We start from the raw sequence: 16,657 nt of genomic DNA on the forward strand, positions 1-16,657 counted from the left end.
ACTGAATACAACGCTTACTCAACTACCAGGCTAACGGCCAAATTTATCTTGTAAAATATGGCGTATCATCTAATAGTGTGTATTTTACAAGGTGCATAAAACATCTAAAATTACATAGTGAGTAGCTTGTTGAACGGCCAAATTTATCTTATAGAATATGGTATGTCATCTAGTAGTGTGTGCTTTACAAGGTGCATGAAACATCTAAAACTACATAGTGAACATGTTAAACGACCAAATTTATCTTGTAGAAGTGTGTCGTATGTGTTTTACAAGGTGCATGAAACATCTAAACTACATGATATTGGTGGATAGCCGGTTAAATGGCCAAATTTCTTGTAGAATATGGTTTGTCGTATGTGTTTTACAGGTGCATGAAACATCTAAAACTACATAGTGATAACTGGTTGAATGCAGAATCATGTTTAGAATTTCCCCTTTTATCAAGCAACTATTACACAAATAAAATCAAATATATTTCTATAATCCTAGTCCAAATTGTCCGTTTAAAAACAATTTGTATTTCTGTTGTGAGTATTTAGGCACTGAGGGAGTAGTAACATAATATTCGGGAGGTGATTAATTGCAGTAGAGCCCCTTAATATTACCCAAATAACATCAAAATTATTTCTATAATCCCAATCCAAAGCTAGTCTTTCTAAAACAATTTGTATTTAGGAACGGAGGGGGTAATAAGGTAATATTTGTGAATTAGAATTGCACAAGTATAAATGTTAGAGCCACTCAGTCAACAATAACTTCACCTGGTAAATTTTCTTGCAATAAACCAGGATTCACAACACAACAAGCTCTATTTTCAATTTGCCACTGCATTTAAACCTCACGAAGATAACTTACTACCGTGAGGCTCTGATACACAGTGAATTTGCCCACAAATGTTAGTGGCGGGTCTCGAACTTGGGACCTTCAAAGTCACCAAGTGGAATTCCCACCATTAAACCAACCTTGCTAGTAGTGAACCATTTGTTCTAATTTATTACATACAAAACAGAACTGCAAGAAATGTTTAACAAAAACAAAAAGATAATCTAGATTACCTGAACTATTCATTTTAGCTCAAATATATGTGTTGGGATCCTCGACACTCGAAAATGAAGAGCAAAAAGATCATCTATGTTACCCGAACACTTCATTTTACCTCAAATACCCGTGTTAGATATTCGACACTCGAACAAAAAAGTAATATATGTTACCAGAACTCTTCATTTTACCTCAAAGACCCGTATAGAATCCTCGACACTTGAACATGAAGAACAAAAAGATAATCTATGTTACCTGAACTCTTCAATTTACCTCAAATACCCGTGTCGAATCCTCGACACTCGAACATGAAGAACAAAAAGATAATCTATGTTACCTGAACTCTTCATTTTACCTCAAATACCCGTGTCGAATCCTCGACACTCGAACATGAAGAACAAAAAGATAATCTATGTTACATGAACTCTTCATTTTACCTCAAATACCCGTGTCGGATCCTCGACACTTGAACATGAAAACAAAAAGATAATCTATATTACCTGAACTCTTCATTTTACCTCAAAAACCCGTGTGACCCGTGTCAGATCCTTACACTTGAACATGAAGAACAAAAAGATAACCTATGCTACCTGAACTCTTCATTCTACCTCAAATACCCGTGCCAAATCCTCGACACTCGAACATGGATATAGACATTTCGAGTTTCGATGATTTATTTTGGACCAAAATCATGCAATTTTTTGCAGAAGAACTTAGGTTGATTCATGAATATACCACCATACCCCTTTTTACATACTTAAAGAGGGTGAAATGGATTTTGACTAACCAGAAGTAGTTGAATTACAACATAGTACTACAAGTCTACAACAACATATTTAACATTGTAAGTAAAGGCAGCAGAATTATCAAAAAGACCCCAACTGCCTCTTCTTCTAGTCTTTAATTATAGCCATAAATAAGTAAAAAAAAAAAAAACCACCTACAATAATATATCTGATTTTCTCTGCAACATCATCAAAAGAGCTTCCCACTGTACAATCTACCTTCTCATTCTTTGTTTCTTACATCACGAGTTCCGTCCGGTGTCTTTACCGGAAAACTCGGTTCCTCTGAATGAAGCCGCTGCAGCGGCAGCCACGTCGAGGCCGTTCCCCATTGACGTGATTAACGCCGACAGGCCCCCGTTTGGGCTTCCCCCAGCAGCCATTCCCAGCCCGAGGAAGTCCAGGGTGGGCTGTTTTGGGCCGAACATTGAGGAATTCCCGATCATTAGTTCCTTCAATCCGGACCCTTCATCACACGGCAAGCCCAACCCGAGGCTCGACTGGACGGGGCTACTGTGATCGGGCTCGATTTGCCGAGAAGTCCATTGAAGACTTTCCGAGGGTCCGGTAGATGAAGTGGACGAGACAAGCCCAAGCCCGCGGAGCAAAGACCCGCCATTTGCTCCCATTTGAGCAGCCTTCTGAAGTAAAGCTGTGGCTGACATTGCTGGCTGTGGAGGTGGTGCGTACTGCCTCCGTTCTGGCCCAGCGGGCCCGAATATGGATGATCCGTGACTCGAAGATAGGCAAAGGGATATGGGTTCGGTTGGTCCGTGTTGGGGGAGTTCGGGTGGCGGGCATTCATGTCGGGTCATGGTTTGAATGAAGTCTGAGAAACCCGGGTTTGGGTGAGATGACGGTAAGCTAGGTGGTGTGGCTGACGAAGAAGCAAACAAGGTGGCAAACACACTGCTACTAGTATTGGCACCACTACTAGAACTGCAACTACTACTACTAACACTGCTGCTAACATTTAACCCGGCCGTGACAACCACCGCGACTGGTGGAGGAGGAGGAGGAGGGAGTACGTCTTCCAAGACCGGAATCGGGTTTTCCGGCAACCCTTGAACTGTGAAATCAAGAACAAAAACAAGAATGAAAAAAAAGGTTGTTTCTTGACTAAACACAGCAATGGCTTTTCACTTTCACTCAAAATAAAAACTTTAAATAAAAGTGAAAAAGAAAAAGAAAGTCAAATTCATTCAATCATGTTCTCCTTTCTCATATCCCACTTCTTTCCAACTCTTAAAAACACTTTTGAATCAATTGGATCTGCACCCCCTTTAATCAAAGTTTGAAAAGATTATTAATTAAATTAAATTAAGTACTAATTGAATCTTCTATCAATCTATCCAACAGGGGAAGAGCAGAACACTCTGTTGTTTATCCTTTTAGCTAAAAAGGAAGAAGAAAAAAAAAATGTTTCAAGGTCAACATTTATTAAATATGCATTCAATCTAAACCCCAGATAGAAACAAAACAAAAACAAAAACAAAAACAAAAATCAGTAACAGACAAAAGAAACTAAATCCAAATAGATTAAGAACAAACAAAAATTAGAGCAAAAAAAAAAGACAACAAAATTTAATCATAGAACTCACAAATATGACAACTACCTAGTTTTCCTAATCAAGAAATGAACAAGTATTTGTATATTTTTTACCTGAACTCTGAATAGGCAAAATGGATGCCACCATAGTAGTCGGTGGTGCTGGTGGTGGCGATTTCCTTGGGGCAGGCAATGGTGACGGCGGTGGAAGTTGCTGCTGCTGCAACACTGGTGGAACTGGCGGCAGTGTTGGTGGTAGCTGCGGCGGCGGCGGTGGTGGTGGTGAAGCAATTGCAGTAGCAGTAATGGAAGTTTTAGAGTCAATCTCCATTTTAGTAGTGTTTTTGTTACCATTATTAAGAGGTTGATTTCTTGCACTTTCTTCTGCTAAAGCATCACAAAACGCTCTGTGTGTAATAAAACTATCCCTCCTGAAAATTCAATCATCATCATCATCAACCATAAATCAACCCAGAAAAATCAAACAAGATTAATTAATTAATTAACGAAGAACAAATTGAATTTAACATCAGAAATTGAAGAACCCTAACCTGGAAAAGAGAGTACCACAATCACACTTATACTCCCTAGTACCACAAATCTTAATATGAGCTTTCCAATCAGATTGAACAGCGTATTTCTTAGAACATTTCTCACATTTCCACTTCTTCTCACCATGTTTTCTACTGTAATGCTTCTTAATCCCAGTTAAATCACCCAAAGCTCGAGAAGGATCATGATGAACACAGCTAACTTCTGGGCAAACATAAACTCGCTTCTTAACTTCCTTACTCGATCTTTGCCTAAGCTTCCATGGTAGATTATGCCCTCTTCTGTGCAACTGGAGATTCTGATCTCTCTGAAAACCCTTGTTGCATATTTCGCATACGAATCTGTTCGTCGCCATTAGTGTTTTCGGCGATAACACTATCACCTCTGCATCTGGATCTGCTCATTCGTTGATTCATTCATTCATAACATGAAATTAGGTTACAGACGACGCCGGAAAAACGAATTAAAGTTAAATTAGGGTTAGATTATGTTCTTACCGGGCATTCCGGGTTGATTGCGCTTCTTTTTCAGGGGAGGTTTTAAGGGTTCCGATTGATCGCCGGTGGAAATAACACTATTACTAGCTGCTTCGCCGGAAACTGCTGTGGTGTTTGACATGGTGGTTTTAGGTGACGAAGAATCATCCAAATCTGCCGGCATCACCAACAACAACACCAAATTTCTGCTTTTTTTTTGGGTATATTAATTTAGGGTTTTGTTTATTTATTGAAGGAGAGAGAAATTAAACCCAAAAAACAAAACAAAAACACAATCAATTTTTCCCCCTTTTCTCTCTCTTCAACAGCTACCAGTCAATCTGCCTTTATCACTTTCGAAATATCTATCCCAACTACCCAGCTGGTCCCTGCACTGATGATTCTCTGACTACAATAACATGAAACTGGGAGGTGGAAGATGAAGAAGAAGAGGACGACAAATTTCAGCTAATAATTACTCCTTGTAATTACTATTTCTGCAAAATCAAATTAAAAACAAAAATTAAAGGGAAATCGATCTCTGGATAAAAGGGGGGAAAGGGAAGATTGAGCTTGCAATTGATGGATTTGGGGAATATTTAGGGAAAGATTCAAAGAGGTGGAGATGTTGACTGATAATGGAAATTTTGATTTTTTTTTTAATTTTTTTTTGAGGTTTGGAAATGGAGGAAGAGAATAAAAAAGGAGAGTAAATTGTGGTAAGAATGTCAACAGTAGGGAGTTTAGCAAGGCATCCTTGGTCTACTACAAGGAAGAAAGTAGGAAAGAAAGAAAGAAAGAGAGAGAAAGGTGAGTGGGGATATTTTTATTTTTTGGAAACCCAGAAAAGAGGGACAGAAAACAAAAATTGACCTTGGAGGTAAAAAAATAATATTGACCTTGGAGGTAAAAAAAAAAAAAAAATTAATACTTTCTCCGTTCAGAATAGTCCTTATCAAAAGACGGGTCAGGCCGAGTTCGGTTCATAAAAATCTGTCCATTATGTCGGGTCTGGACGGGTCGGGTCAAAATGTGGATCATTTTTTGTGTCCAAAGCCCGGTAATTTGGGCCAAAACTAGCGGACTTTTGGGGTCATTTTTTGGTCGGGCTAAATTTATAACTAAAATTGTTGTTTTATGTTGCCCAAGTCCGCAATTTTTTTAAAAAAAGTTCGGGCCGGGCCGAATATTCCGCGTCAAACCAGGGAATTTTCGGACCGGACCTATGTTGATCAGCTTTAGTTCATAAATACTCGCAACGTTTGTCACTTTCATGCATGCCAATGCACAATTTAGATCTGCAATATCTTAAATTATCTTCAAGCAAAAATTTTAAAAAGTTGATATTTTGAAAATACATATTGAGACTAACCTAACAAGATCCAACATTACTATGTTTTATTTGACATATAAATCACCAACAATAGTCAAAGTGGAATATGTGCATAGTGTAAAAATATCAAACGTTGCTTTTATGAACAAAGGAAGTATTGTTAAACTTTAATTAGGGAAATAAAAGAACTTTACTGGGCTAGTAGTAGATCGGATTATCATGAGTCCGGTCTGTTGACTTCGCCTGGAAAATAGCGGGTTTAGGCTGAAGTTTTAGACATGTGTTTCAGGTCCGGTTTGGTTCAATTTGTAATTTTTTTGAATGGGTTTTGGGCAACTCAAAATTGCACTTTTTGTTAAACATTCGGACCGACCTGTAGCCCACTACGTTTGGCCCGAAATAATGGGTTTTGTGCAGGAAAAAAATGGTATGGAGTTTGGCCAGCTCGACTTGATCTAATAGGTACAAATTTGAAGGTGTGACTCGACCATCAATTTGATCAGGTCTAGCAAGTAGCATCGTTTGGTGTAGAACAAGTGTGAATAATCAATGTCCTCTGAACAATTATTCATATGTATAGTCGGATACTTTGTCCATTAATCAATGTACTAGCTTCGCTTTCCCCTTAGGAGGGGAAAAGCAAGAGATGGAAGTGCAACGAGTTTCGTGGAAGATTCGTCTTGTTCGACCCAAGTAGGTGAGGGTAGGGTGTACCAGCTATATTGATGGTATATTCGGACACATGTGTGGATTTTATGTTGGGTTCGCCTTATCTCACCCGCATATAGTTTAATTACCAAATAAATAATTTTATTAGAAGGTAAGATGAAGTGTCCTAACGTGTCGGAACTCCTTATGGGTCAATACGATGAGTTAGTTGGCTAAATACTTTGAGAGTGGGGAATGGTAAGAGGAAGCCTCCTTCAAATGTGCCTTTTGCGGTGATGAAAAATTATAGCGAATACAAATGTGAACTCGGACTATATTCATTATCCTCCCCGCTTCATTAACAGCAGGACTTCGCCACAAATTTTAAGTATAAAACAAAACAAAACTAAAAAACAAAAACTAACAAGCACTAAGTTTTAAATTTTTGCAAATGGTGTCAGATTGTAAATGTGAATTGAATGTGAATATGTCAAAATTTGCACAATTGTTTTCATGATCACTTTTTTGTTTTCACATTTTTTTCCATCATGGGTAACTTATTTGTATTTATTAATAAAAATACATTAATTGTGAAACTATGCGGCTGAGCCATAGGGAAGTATACCCAAGTGATGGTGAGCATGGATAAATTTTAGTCTAGGAGCATGTATTTTATGAGATTGTTATATGCGTAAAATTGTATAGTAATAAAAAAAAATTAATTACTCTTTAATTTGATTAGAAACTATAACTATTTAATTAGAGAGTGTAATTATTTGATTGGAGAATTTAATTAATAGTAGTAAAATATAACTATTTGATTTAAAATTTAAACTATTTGGTAAGAAGCTGAAATATAATTCCTTCATTTTTAATCTATACTAATATATTAAAAGGCGTTTGTGAAAGCGTATATGTGTCACGTAGACTCTCGTCATGTCACCCCTAATAAGCATCATGGTATGTTATTGACAACCAAAAAAGCATGTGGGAATGATCGAAAATCAAACCTCGTGGATTAAAAGTTTTGCTACCTACCATCTAAACTAGCTACAATGTTTGTCATATTTTCACATATAAATGTAAAACACAATCTTTTAAAAGTTGGCACATTTTTAGAAAACGTAAACCCGACTAAAAGTAAAACCCGGAGCAACGCTCGGGCCACACACTAGTTACATGATACAATTGAGATTCTGACACTATTCACACAAGTTTCATTAATGTTTGAAATTGTGTATTGGTTAACGTGACTAAATAATTGTGTCATTTAAAAAAGAACAGAGAAAGTATTACACATAAAATTGTGTTATACTTCCTCCGTTTCAAAAAAATTGCAAAACTTTAATTAGCACGTTTGTCAAGGCACAACTTTGACCTTAAATATCTCTAATCATACTTTTTTTTAATCTTAAAATTTAATATTATGAAAATATACAATGAAATCAATCCACCAACATTTCCTTTGTAACATTTGCTTTTACTAAATTAGTAAAAACTTGTGGTCAAAGTTAGTAAATGAATAGTGACAAAAGTGAAAGTGTTGCAATTTATTTGAAACGGGGGAAATATAAGATTTGTTCTTATTAGTTTAGACCCCGTTTGAAACAGGGTTATACGCCAATGGCGCATCCGTTACGAACGAGGATAAATAAGTGAAATTTAAGCGAATATAGCGATAAACTGTTGACGAGACTATCCTACGCACCCGCCCCACCTCATTGATTGACATCCCTAATATTATTTGTATTTTGTTTTTTTAATACAGAGTAAATATACAGTAGTAGTACCAATGACGTGGCAGATGTGAAAATACATTAAACATACGTACTACTGTACTAGTACTCCAATGAGAAATCTGAAAGAGTGGTGAAAGAAAGAGGGGAGGGACGTACAACCATGAAAAGGCAACATTATCTTTTTATGGGATAAGCATCACTGTTTTTTTCAGAGTACTCCGTATTGTAACATTTCACATATTTTGATAAATTTTTATCTTTTTTTTTTTTTTTTTTTTTTTTTTTTTTTAGTGATTTCCTTCGATATTGCAAAAGATTTGATAATTTCCAAAATACGTTACTTTTTAAGTTAATTCTCACCATACCGTCCACATCAGCAAGGGAAAAAGAGAAGTAATTTTTTTTTCGGTTCAGCGTTGAACCGCCATCTGAGATAGCGGTTTTGTTTTAAAGCAAACTGCCATCTGAGATGGCGGTTTCAATTTTATAAACCGCTATCTGAGATAGCGGTTTGCTTTAAAACAAAACTGCTATCTGATATAGCGGTTTGATTTAAGACAAAACAACTATCTCAGATATATAGCGGTTTGCTTTAAAACAAAACTGCTGTCTCAGATAGCGGTTTGCTTTGAAAAATAACAGGGGCACGGTAAGTTTTTGTTTTAGAAGCTCACTGTAAGTTTTGATTTAGTGAATATATAAACCGCTATCTCGGGTAGCGGTTTACATAAACCATTATCTCAGATAGCATAGCGGTTTAGTGCTGCTTTGTTAAAAAAAAAGATAGACCGATTTTAATGCCGGCGTGGACGGTATGGTGGGAATTAAGTTAGAAAGTGACGTATTTTGGAAATTTGACGTTCTTTAAACAATATTGAAAGAAATCGCTCTTTTTTTGTTTCATGAAAATTACAAATTTTTTAGTTTGCCACTATTCATACACTAATGTTGACCATATATTTTTACGAATTTAGTAAATTAAATGTTATCAAGTAAAATATCGTTGAATTGATTTCATTATATACTTGAGCGATTTCCGTCAATAATGCACAAAGATAAGTTAATTCCCAAAATACGTTACTTTTTTTGTTAATTCCCACCATACCGTCCACGCCAGCATAGTGAACCGGTCTTTTTTTTTAAAAATAAGCAGCGCAAAACCGCTATCTGAGATAGCGGTTCATGGGGGTTAACCGCTATCTGAGATAGCGGTTCCTGTTTAATGAACCGCCATCTCAGATAGCGGTTCCTGTTTAATGAACCGCCATCTCAGATAGCGGTTTACCACTTATCACTTACCTCCAGGAAGCAAATTCAAAAAATCAAAAGCACAAAAAAAACCCCGCTTTGTTCTGCGTCTCTCTCTCTGTCTCTGTCGTCCTGCGGTTAACCCGCCGTCGTCCCTGTTTCTCTCTCCACCGGCCGGCTCGCCGTTAGCCGACCTCATTCCTCGCCCTACCTCCGGCCGTCGCGTCGAGCCTCCTCACCCACAACGGATTCTCGAGTCTCTTTCTCACCCTTCTCCATCGTTCCTCCGTTTCGAAATTGTTCCTCAGCCCTTGCCGGCTGTCGGACCTCTTCCTCACCACCACTAGCCGTCGAGCCTCCTCATCAGCCACCAAAGCCGTCGAGCTTCTTTCTCACCCACCACCGGTCGTCGGTGGTTCGAAATCAGGTAAGCCCTAATTTTTTTTTGAATTAATATATTTGAAGCTAATTATTAATTCAGTAATAATCGTTGCTATGTTTAGGTTTGTTTGATGATGTTATTAGGAAGATCATGCTTATGTTTGATTGATGAGTTTATGATATGATTACCCTGAATTAATTGTAATTTTTTTTATTGTTAACGTATATCTAACCGCTATTTGAGATAGCGATGTTATGAATTATATTATTTTAAAGTGATTATGCTGTGATTTTTATTTTTTTGAATTATTTCTGATCTTTGATTCGTTTTAAGCTCTTGAGTTTTTCAATTTGGAATTTTAGTCTTCAATTTTTCAAGTTCAATTGAATTGAAATCAGATTATGATGGCCCAAATTAGGGATTTCATATTATTAATCATATTATTTTTTGTTTAGAATATGGAGTTGCCAGACTATCCTATTTATTGTCATTGGGGAGGGGAAATTTTGCAAAGTAGCGGTGATGTTACATATAAAGGAGGAGAGCGAAAATTTGGGTTTGTCAATTGTCAAATGAGTTATGATGAGGTTTTGAGTAAGGTTTATGATCTTATGAGATGTGACTCGAGATATGTGGAGTTGAAGCTACTAATGAGGTATCCAATGATGTCCGGTTCATATGAAGCCATTCCGTTGGATGATGACAATTCTTTAAAAGCAATGTTGATTGCCATGTCTCAAACACAATCAACCACAATGCAATTGTTCATCGAGCAACTTCCAAAGCAACCCGAAACTCAATCCCACTTGGAATCCTTTCATGAAAAGGATTCATGGGCGAGTCCATTTCCCTACTTGCCCTTGACAAATCAAAGTGGGTTATCGGGTTCATTCACAAGAATGCTTACGGATGAACAATATGCTAGTGAACACATTTCAGAGCTCACTTCTCCAACTCAAACACCACATGTAGAAGCTACAAATGGTGATCCATCTATGATACTTTTCGATTCTCTAGATCAAATATGTGTTGATTTTTTTGGAGATGAAGAGGTTGGGGTAGATAGTGATGTTGATGAAGATGAAGATACACAAGATGCTAATGACAAAGCTATAAGAGAAAGCGCTCCATCTCAAATTTTCAACAATGTTGCAGAGTTGGATCCGATTTTGCTTGATTCTTGGAGGACTTGGTCCAACAACCACTCTTTCGATGGTGAATTTGCTATTGGGAAAGAGTTTGATTCTTCGGCGCAATTGAAAGACATAGTCAAAGGTTATTCCATAGCTAAAAATAATTCATTTAAGGTGTTGGAGAGTGAGCCCACAAAATACGTAGTTGAGTGTAAAAGAAAGAGTTCATGCAAATGCTCATGGAGGTTACGTGCAATCAAGGATCATTGTCTTGCTTCATTCAGAATTGTGAGGTATAATGGCCCCCATGCAAGTAATTGTTTGGGTGACATAAACTCAATCGATCATCCTCTTCTCTCCTCTGATTTTGTATGCAATGAGATAAAAGATCTTATTCGTGCCGATCCTTCTTTGAAAATCCGTGTTATTGTGCAAGCGGTGAAAGTCAAGTTTAAGTATACCATCACTTACAAGAGAGCTTGGTCAGCGAAACAAAAGGCTATTGCAAGCATTTTTGGTGATTGGGAGCAATCTTACGAAGAGTTGCCTAGGTACATGCAAGCATTGAAAGAATCTAATCCAGGAACCGTCGTGGAATGGTGTACCTTGGCTTCTAATGCAGATCCTTCTGTTCACATTTTTTTTAGAGTGTTTTGGGCATTCAAGCCTTCCATCGATGGTTTTAAGCACTGTCGACCCCTAATCACCATAGATGGAACTCATTTGTATGGTAAGTACAAGGGCACGTTACTCATAGCCATGGGTACAGATGCGAATTCTCAATTGTTCCCTCTTGCTTTTGCTATTGTTGAAAGTGAAAATGGTGAGAGTTGGAAATGGTTCATGAAATGCATTCGGCATTTAGTTACTCAGAGGGAAGGTTTATGTGTCATTTCTGATAGACATGCAGGGATTTTGCAAACAATGAATGAGGTCAATAGTGGGTGGGAGGAGCCGCGTGCCCACCATCGATTTTGTACTCGTCACCTTGCCTCTAATGTCAACACTCAGTTCAAGAATGCTTATGTGAAGAACCTTTTCGGAAAAGCCGCAGATGCTCGTCAAAGAAAGAAGTTTGATTACTACTTGGGAAGAATTGGTGAATTGAATGTTGAAGCTCATAAGTACTTGATGGATATTTCTTCTCATCGGTGGTCGATCCACCATGATGGTGGTTTTAGATATGGCGTGAAAACCACAAACATGTCCGAAGCTTTTAATGGGGTGATGAAAGGTGCTCGTTGTTTGCCGATAACCGCCCTTGTTCGGATGACGTTTTACCGAGTGAACTCCTACTTTGTTACAAGACGAGGTTGGGGTAAAAGGAGAATTGAAGAAGGCCACGATTTCGTTGAGAAGGCCACAACAACAATTGAAATGAACATGGCAAAATCTGGTGCTCACGAGGTCCAAGCCTTTGATCATGAGATGGGGCTATTTGAGGTTACAACTGGACGAGGAGGCAGGGCTTCAGGTAAAGGTGGTAACGTACACACTGTTAACCTTGTAGCCAAAACTTGCACTTGTGAGAAATTAAAAATCTACAAGTTGCCATGCTCCCATGTGCTTGCGGTTTGTCGTTCTCGCAGCTTATCTTATGCTGCTTTCGTTGATCCTTTCTTTACCACTGTCGAGTATAGGCAAACATACTTGAAGAGCTTTCATCCACTTCCTGATGTTCCCTATTGGCCTCATTATACTGGGGTGAGAATAGTTGCTGATGCTAGTAAACGGCGTGGTGTGGGACGCCCAAAGTCGTCTCGATACCCTAATGAGATGGATTCGAGTGCTCGACGCAGTGTCAATGTAAAATCATGTAGCATTTGTCGACGTCAAGGGCATAATAAGAAAACTTGTGCAGCTAGGGGTGGTGTTGGATCATCGGGGTAATAAACTCAGTTTATGTTTCTCTTGATGTGTGATTCTAAGTTTAATTTTTGTGCATATATTTCTTTTGACGTGTGATTTTACGATTTCTAATAAACTTCTTTTTCAGGTCTCATGGAGCCGACGATCCATCCCGGCCCATGTGATACTTCGGTTTTGACGTTGCAGGCGGAGCATAGGAGTGAGGATGTTTGGGGAGGGGGTATGGACAGGCTTTTGACGTGTCGGGAGCACGTGCTTGGTTTAGGAGAGTGGGTGATACATGATCGAGTCTTGGAGTTTGTTAGATTAGCAGGGTTCTATGGTGTACATAGATTGGTTGGTGGTGGATTAGCCTTAGATAGGTCTTTGATCACAGCATTGATTGAGAGATGGAGACAGGAGACGCACACTTTTCATTTGGCTGTTGGTGAGGCTACTATTACTCTGCAGGATGTCGCTGTTTTGTTGGGGCTCAGAGTTCATGGGGCTCCTGTCACAGGGGATGGTACTGGGGTGTGGTCAGCTTTAGTCGAGGAGTTGTTAGGGATACGACCAGAGCCTGGTGATGATGGAAAACCTGTTCTCCAGGGTTCATCATTGAGGATGACTTGGTTGAGGCGACACTTCAGTCAGGGCCCCCCTGATGACGCTGCTCATATTGTTTATGAGAGGTTTAGCCGAGCATATATTCTTGCACTTATGGGGTCCATTTTGTTTGCTGATAAGAGTGGTGATGCCGTGCAGCTCGTCTACTTGCCATTGATTCGCGACTTGCGTAGAGCTGGGACATACAGCTGGGGGAGTGCGACCCTTGCTTATTTGTATCGACAGATGTGTCGAGCCGCTCGTAGACGATCCCGTGACATTGGTGGTCCACTTATACTTCTGCAGTTATGGTCATGGGAGCATATTCACATTGGTCGTCCGAGGATTTCGAGAGTTCGCGATGCTCCACCTCCTGACCCAGAGCATCCTATTGAGGTCGACGATCCATCTATTCTTGGTACTCAGCATCAGCGTGGAGTGGACCCCTTAGCATGCAGGTAACTTATTTGTTTAACTACTCATTACTACTTCCATAAATCAAGTAATTTGTTAACACTTTACTTTACTAACACTTTACTTTACTTGTTTTGTTAGTTGGCTTAGGGTTCACTTTTCATGTGGCCATACAGCTAGTGGACTCTCTTTCTTTAGGGATGCACTTGACCATCAAAAGGAGACACAGGTATTTAATATCTCACCTTACTAATTACTCAAATGCTTCTTTTGTTTCAAGTTAGGTCAACTTTGGTCAATTTTTGTCAATGTAGGTGCATTAAAGTCAACTAGTTCAACTTTGGTCTAAATTGTCAATTTAAGTCAACTTTGGTCTAAATTGTCAATTTAAGTCAACTTTGGTCTAAATTGTGATTAATTCAAGTTAAAAGCATAAAATGACCTAAATTCAACTAAAATAGCATAAATTGACCTAAATTCAACTAAAATAGCCTAAATTCAATTAGTTAGGTCAACTTTGGTCAATTTAAGTCAACTTTGGTAAACTTTGGTCTAAATTGTGATTAATTCAACTAAAAAACCATAAAATGACCTAAATTCAACTAATATAGCATAAATTGACCTAAATTCAACTAATATTGCCTAAATTCAACTAGTTAGGTCAACTTCGGTCAATTTAAGTCAACATTGGTCAACTTTGGTCTAAATTGTGATTAATTCAACTAGTTAGGTCAACTTAGGTCAACTTAGGTCAATTAAGTCAACGAACGTCAATTTGAGCTCCCTCGATTCTACTTAGATAAAGTTATGTTAATTTAGGTTAATTTAGGTAAATTTGTGCTATTTTTGTCTTAAATAGCCTACATTCACCAAAAATTGTCTAAAAATTCCCTTAATTCACCAAAAATTGCCTAAAAAGGCTAAAATCGCATAAAATAGCTTCAATTCACCTTAATTAGCCTAAAAAGGCTTAAGTTCGCCTAAAATGGCCTAAAATCGCCTTAAATAGCTTCAATTCACCTTAATTAGCCTAAATCCACCAAAAATAGCCTAAATACACCTAAACACGCTTAAGTTCACCTAACATAGTCTATAATAGCTTAAAATCACACCTAAAGGCTTAAATTCACCTAGAATTGTCCAAAATAGCCTAAAATTGCTTAATTTCACCTAAAATTGCCTAAATACTCACTTTTTACTTATTGTAGATGACTTGGCAGCCATATTCAGAGACGGTACTTGGTTTACTACCCGAGATTTGTAGATGTGATAGAGATATATGGCGCTCAGTTGTACCGTTGATTTGCTTTGACATTGTTGAGTACCACTACCCAAATCGAGTGATGCGTCAGTTTGGATTGGAACAGTCAGTTCCCGTTGCGTGTGACACGAGTGTTGATCTTCATAATGTGGATCGACGGCATAAAAACAAGAAGTTTGAAGAGATGCATCGCAAATATGTGGAGGAGTGGCGTGATCGTGAGAGTCGGATTGTTCAAGGCACTCCTTTTGCCGGTCATCGTGAGAGGATGAAGGAGTATATGGATTGGTATTGTAGCATCACGAGACTCCTCATTACTCCTGTTACACGATCACCCCCCACCACTCATTATCAGCCGTCTTCCTCTGATATTATTTTGGTAAATTAATCCTTGTTCCATTTTCATGTATAATGTTTATATTCATAACTAATGTTGAATTCTAATTATTGTTTCACATTCTTTTTTGTAGTCACATGCATTGGCTGATCTTGCCTCAAGATGCACTCGAGCTGTGGATTCTGCGTTAGAGTTACCTCCCAGTTTGGCCCTTCCTCTCACTCTTGAAACGTTACGCAATTTGAGTTCCTCTTGCATTGAGACCTTATCAAGAGTGGGGCAAGAACATATCCTCCAACAATATGATTTAGCCTCGTCTCAGTGTACACCCGACACCTCCACCTCACATGTTTCTCGAGGGCGTGGTTTTCGACCACCACGTGCACGCCCTCCACCACTTACTCCTCCTCTACGCCCTCTAGCACTTACTTCTCCACACCCTCCACCACCACCTTCTCCACACCCTCCACCACCACCTTCTCCACGCCCTCCACCTCTTACTCCTCCTGCATCTCCACCAGCATCACAAGTTATTTCATCTCCTCCTTTGCAGCTTCTCACTTACCGGCGACAAAAGGGTTGCTCTCCTAGTCAACGTCCCGAGCCAATTGCCGAGGAGGATGAGTCCTCATTTTCATCGTCCGAGCATTCAAAGAAACAACGTAGAACTTAGATTTGAGCTACATTAGAAATTTTGTGTAATCTTTTGTTCTTTTTGCTAGTATTGGAACTTTTAGAACTTTTAGAAACTCATGTGTCATTATTGGAACGATTGAACTTTTGGAAATTTTTTGTTTGCACTCTTCTATTTTGTTGCATAAGTGTTATGGTTTGGTTGGTTGGTATGATTTGTGGAGGTTGTTGGAGTTGGATTACAGACGTTGGAGTTGGATTATAGACGTTGTTGGAGATCTTGGATTTGTTTACAGGTTGTTGGAGTTGGACTATTTGGCAGAAGATCTCAGCCCATTTTCTGGCTGAACACTGGAAACTGCAAGTTTGGATGCAGGGGGCATTATGAACCGCTATCTGAGATAGCGGTTTGGTTTTGAACTAAACCGCTATCTCAGAATGCGGTTAAGTAGTATAAACCGCATTCTGAGATAGCGGTTTAGTTCTAAATCAAAAAAATTAGTGTTGAACCGGAAAAAAAAAATTAGTTTTCTCTCTCCCTTGCTGACGTGGACGGTATGGTGGGAATTAACAAAAAAAGTAACGTATTTTGGGAATTAACTTATCTTTGTGCAATATTGACGGAAATCGCTCTATATACTTTCATAGTATTAAATTTTAAGATTTTTTTGA

The 16,657-nt window shown here is 38.5% G+C and overlaps 4 protein-coding genes across 4 annotated transcripts; 3 read left to right on the plus strand and 1 right to left on the minus strand.

Annotated features, from left to right (window-relative positions):
* Positions 1–1,773: 1,773 nt before the first annotated feature.
* On the minus strand, positions 1,774–5,199 carry LOC110779152 (zinc finger protein GAI-ASSOCIATED FACTOR 1). The gene is made up of 4 exons (XM_021983681.2): positions 4,425–5,199; positions 3,927–4,323; positions 3,490–3,806; positions 1,774–2,895 (listed from the first exon to the last, which is right to left on the minus strand). Exons 1-4 carry the CDS (start codon positions 4,585–4,587, stop codon positions 2,069–2,071), a joined length of 1,704 nt encoding a protein of 567 aa, XP_021839373.1. The 5' UTR covers positions 4,588–5,199; the 3' UTR covers positions 1,774–2,068.
* Positions 5,200–10,211: 5,012 nt separating this feature from the next.
* On the plus strand, positions 10,212–12,776 carry LOC110779153 (uncharacterized). The gene has a single exon (XM_056839866.1). It carries the CDS (start codon positions 10,212–10,214, stop codon positions 12,774–12,776), a length of 2,565 nt encoding a protein of 854 aa, XP_056695844.1.
* A 111-nt stretch (positions 12,777–12,887) lies between these two features.
* On the plus strand, positions 12,888–13,399 carry LOC110797401 (protein MAIN-LIKE 2-like). Its single transcript, XM_056839867.1, has 2 exons — positions 12,888–13,260; positions 13,344–13,399. Exons 1-2 carry the CDS (start codon positions 12,888–12,890, stop codon positions 13,397–13,399), a joined length of 429 nt encoding a protein of 142 aa, XP_056695845.1.
* Positions 13,400–13,421: 22 nt separating this feature from the next.
* LOC110779154 (serine/threonine-protein phosphatase 7 long form homolog) lies at positions 13,422–16,158 on the plus strand. The gene is made up of 4 exons (XM_056841073.1): positions 13,422–13,798; positions 13,896–13,983; positions 14,963–15,394; positions 15,486–16,158. The coding sequence occupies exons 1-4, from the start codon at positions 13,455–13,457 to the stop codon at positions 16,023–16,025; spliced, it is 1,404 nt and encodes a 467-aa protein (XP_056697051.1). The 5' UTR covers positions 13,422–13,454; the 3' UTR covers positions 16,026–16,158.
* Positions 16,159–16,657: the final 499 nt, after the last annotated feature.

Source organism: Spinacia oleracea, chromosome 3 (assembly GCF_020520425.1).
Source record: "Spinacia oleracea cultivar Varoflay chromosome 3, BTI_SOV_V1, whole genome shotgun sequence".
NCBI classification, from domain to species: domain Eukaryota; kingdom Viridiplantae; phylum Streptophyta; class Magnoliopsida; order Caryophyllales; family Amaranthaceae; genus Spinacia; species Spinacia oleracea.

Bases quoted from the DNA above. Each gene is read 5' to 3' on its own strand.
- LOC110779152 (XM_021983681.2), bottom strand. From the start codon at position 4,587: ATGCCGGCAGATTTGGATGATTCTTCGTCACCTAAAACCACCATGTCA. The intron at 3,807-3,926 runs GTTAGGGTTCTT...TTGAATTTTCAG, and splicing joins TGTGGTACTCTCTTTTCCAG to GAGGGATAGTTTTATTACAC. The intron at 2,896-3,489 runs GTAAAAAATATA...TTGATTTCACAG, and splicing joins TTTGCCTATTCAGAGTTCAG to TTCAAGGGTTGCCGGAAAAC.
- LOC110779153 (XM_056839866.1), top strand. From the start codon at position 10,212: ATGGAGTTGCCAGACTATCCTATTTATTGTCATTGGGGAGGGGAAATT.
- LOC110797401 (XM_056839867.1), top strand. From the start codon at position 12,888: ATGGAGCCGACGATCCATCCCGGCCCATGTGATACTTCGGTTTTGACG. The intron at 13,261-13,343 runs GTACTGGGGTGT...CCTGTTCTCCAG, and splicing joins GGCTCCTGTCACAGGGGATG to GGTTCATCATTGAGGATGAC.
- LOC110779154 (XM_056841073.1), top strand. From the start codon at position 13,455: ATGGGGTCCATTTTGTTTGCTGATAAGAGTGGTGATGCCGTGCAGCTC. The intron at 13,799-13,895 runs GTAACTTATTTG...TTGTTTTGTTAG, and splicing joins GTGGACCCCTTAGCATGCAG to TTGGCTTAGGGTTCACTTTT. The intron at 13,984-14,962 runs GTATTTAATATC...TACTTATTGTAG, and splicing joins ACCATCAAAAGGAGACACAG to ATGACTTGGCAGCCATATTC.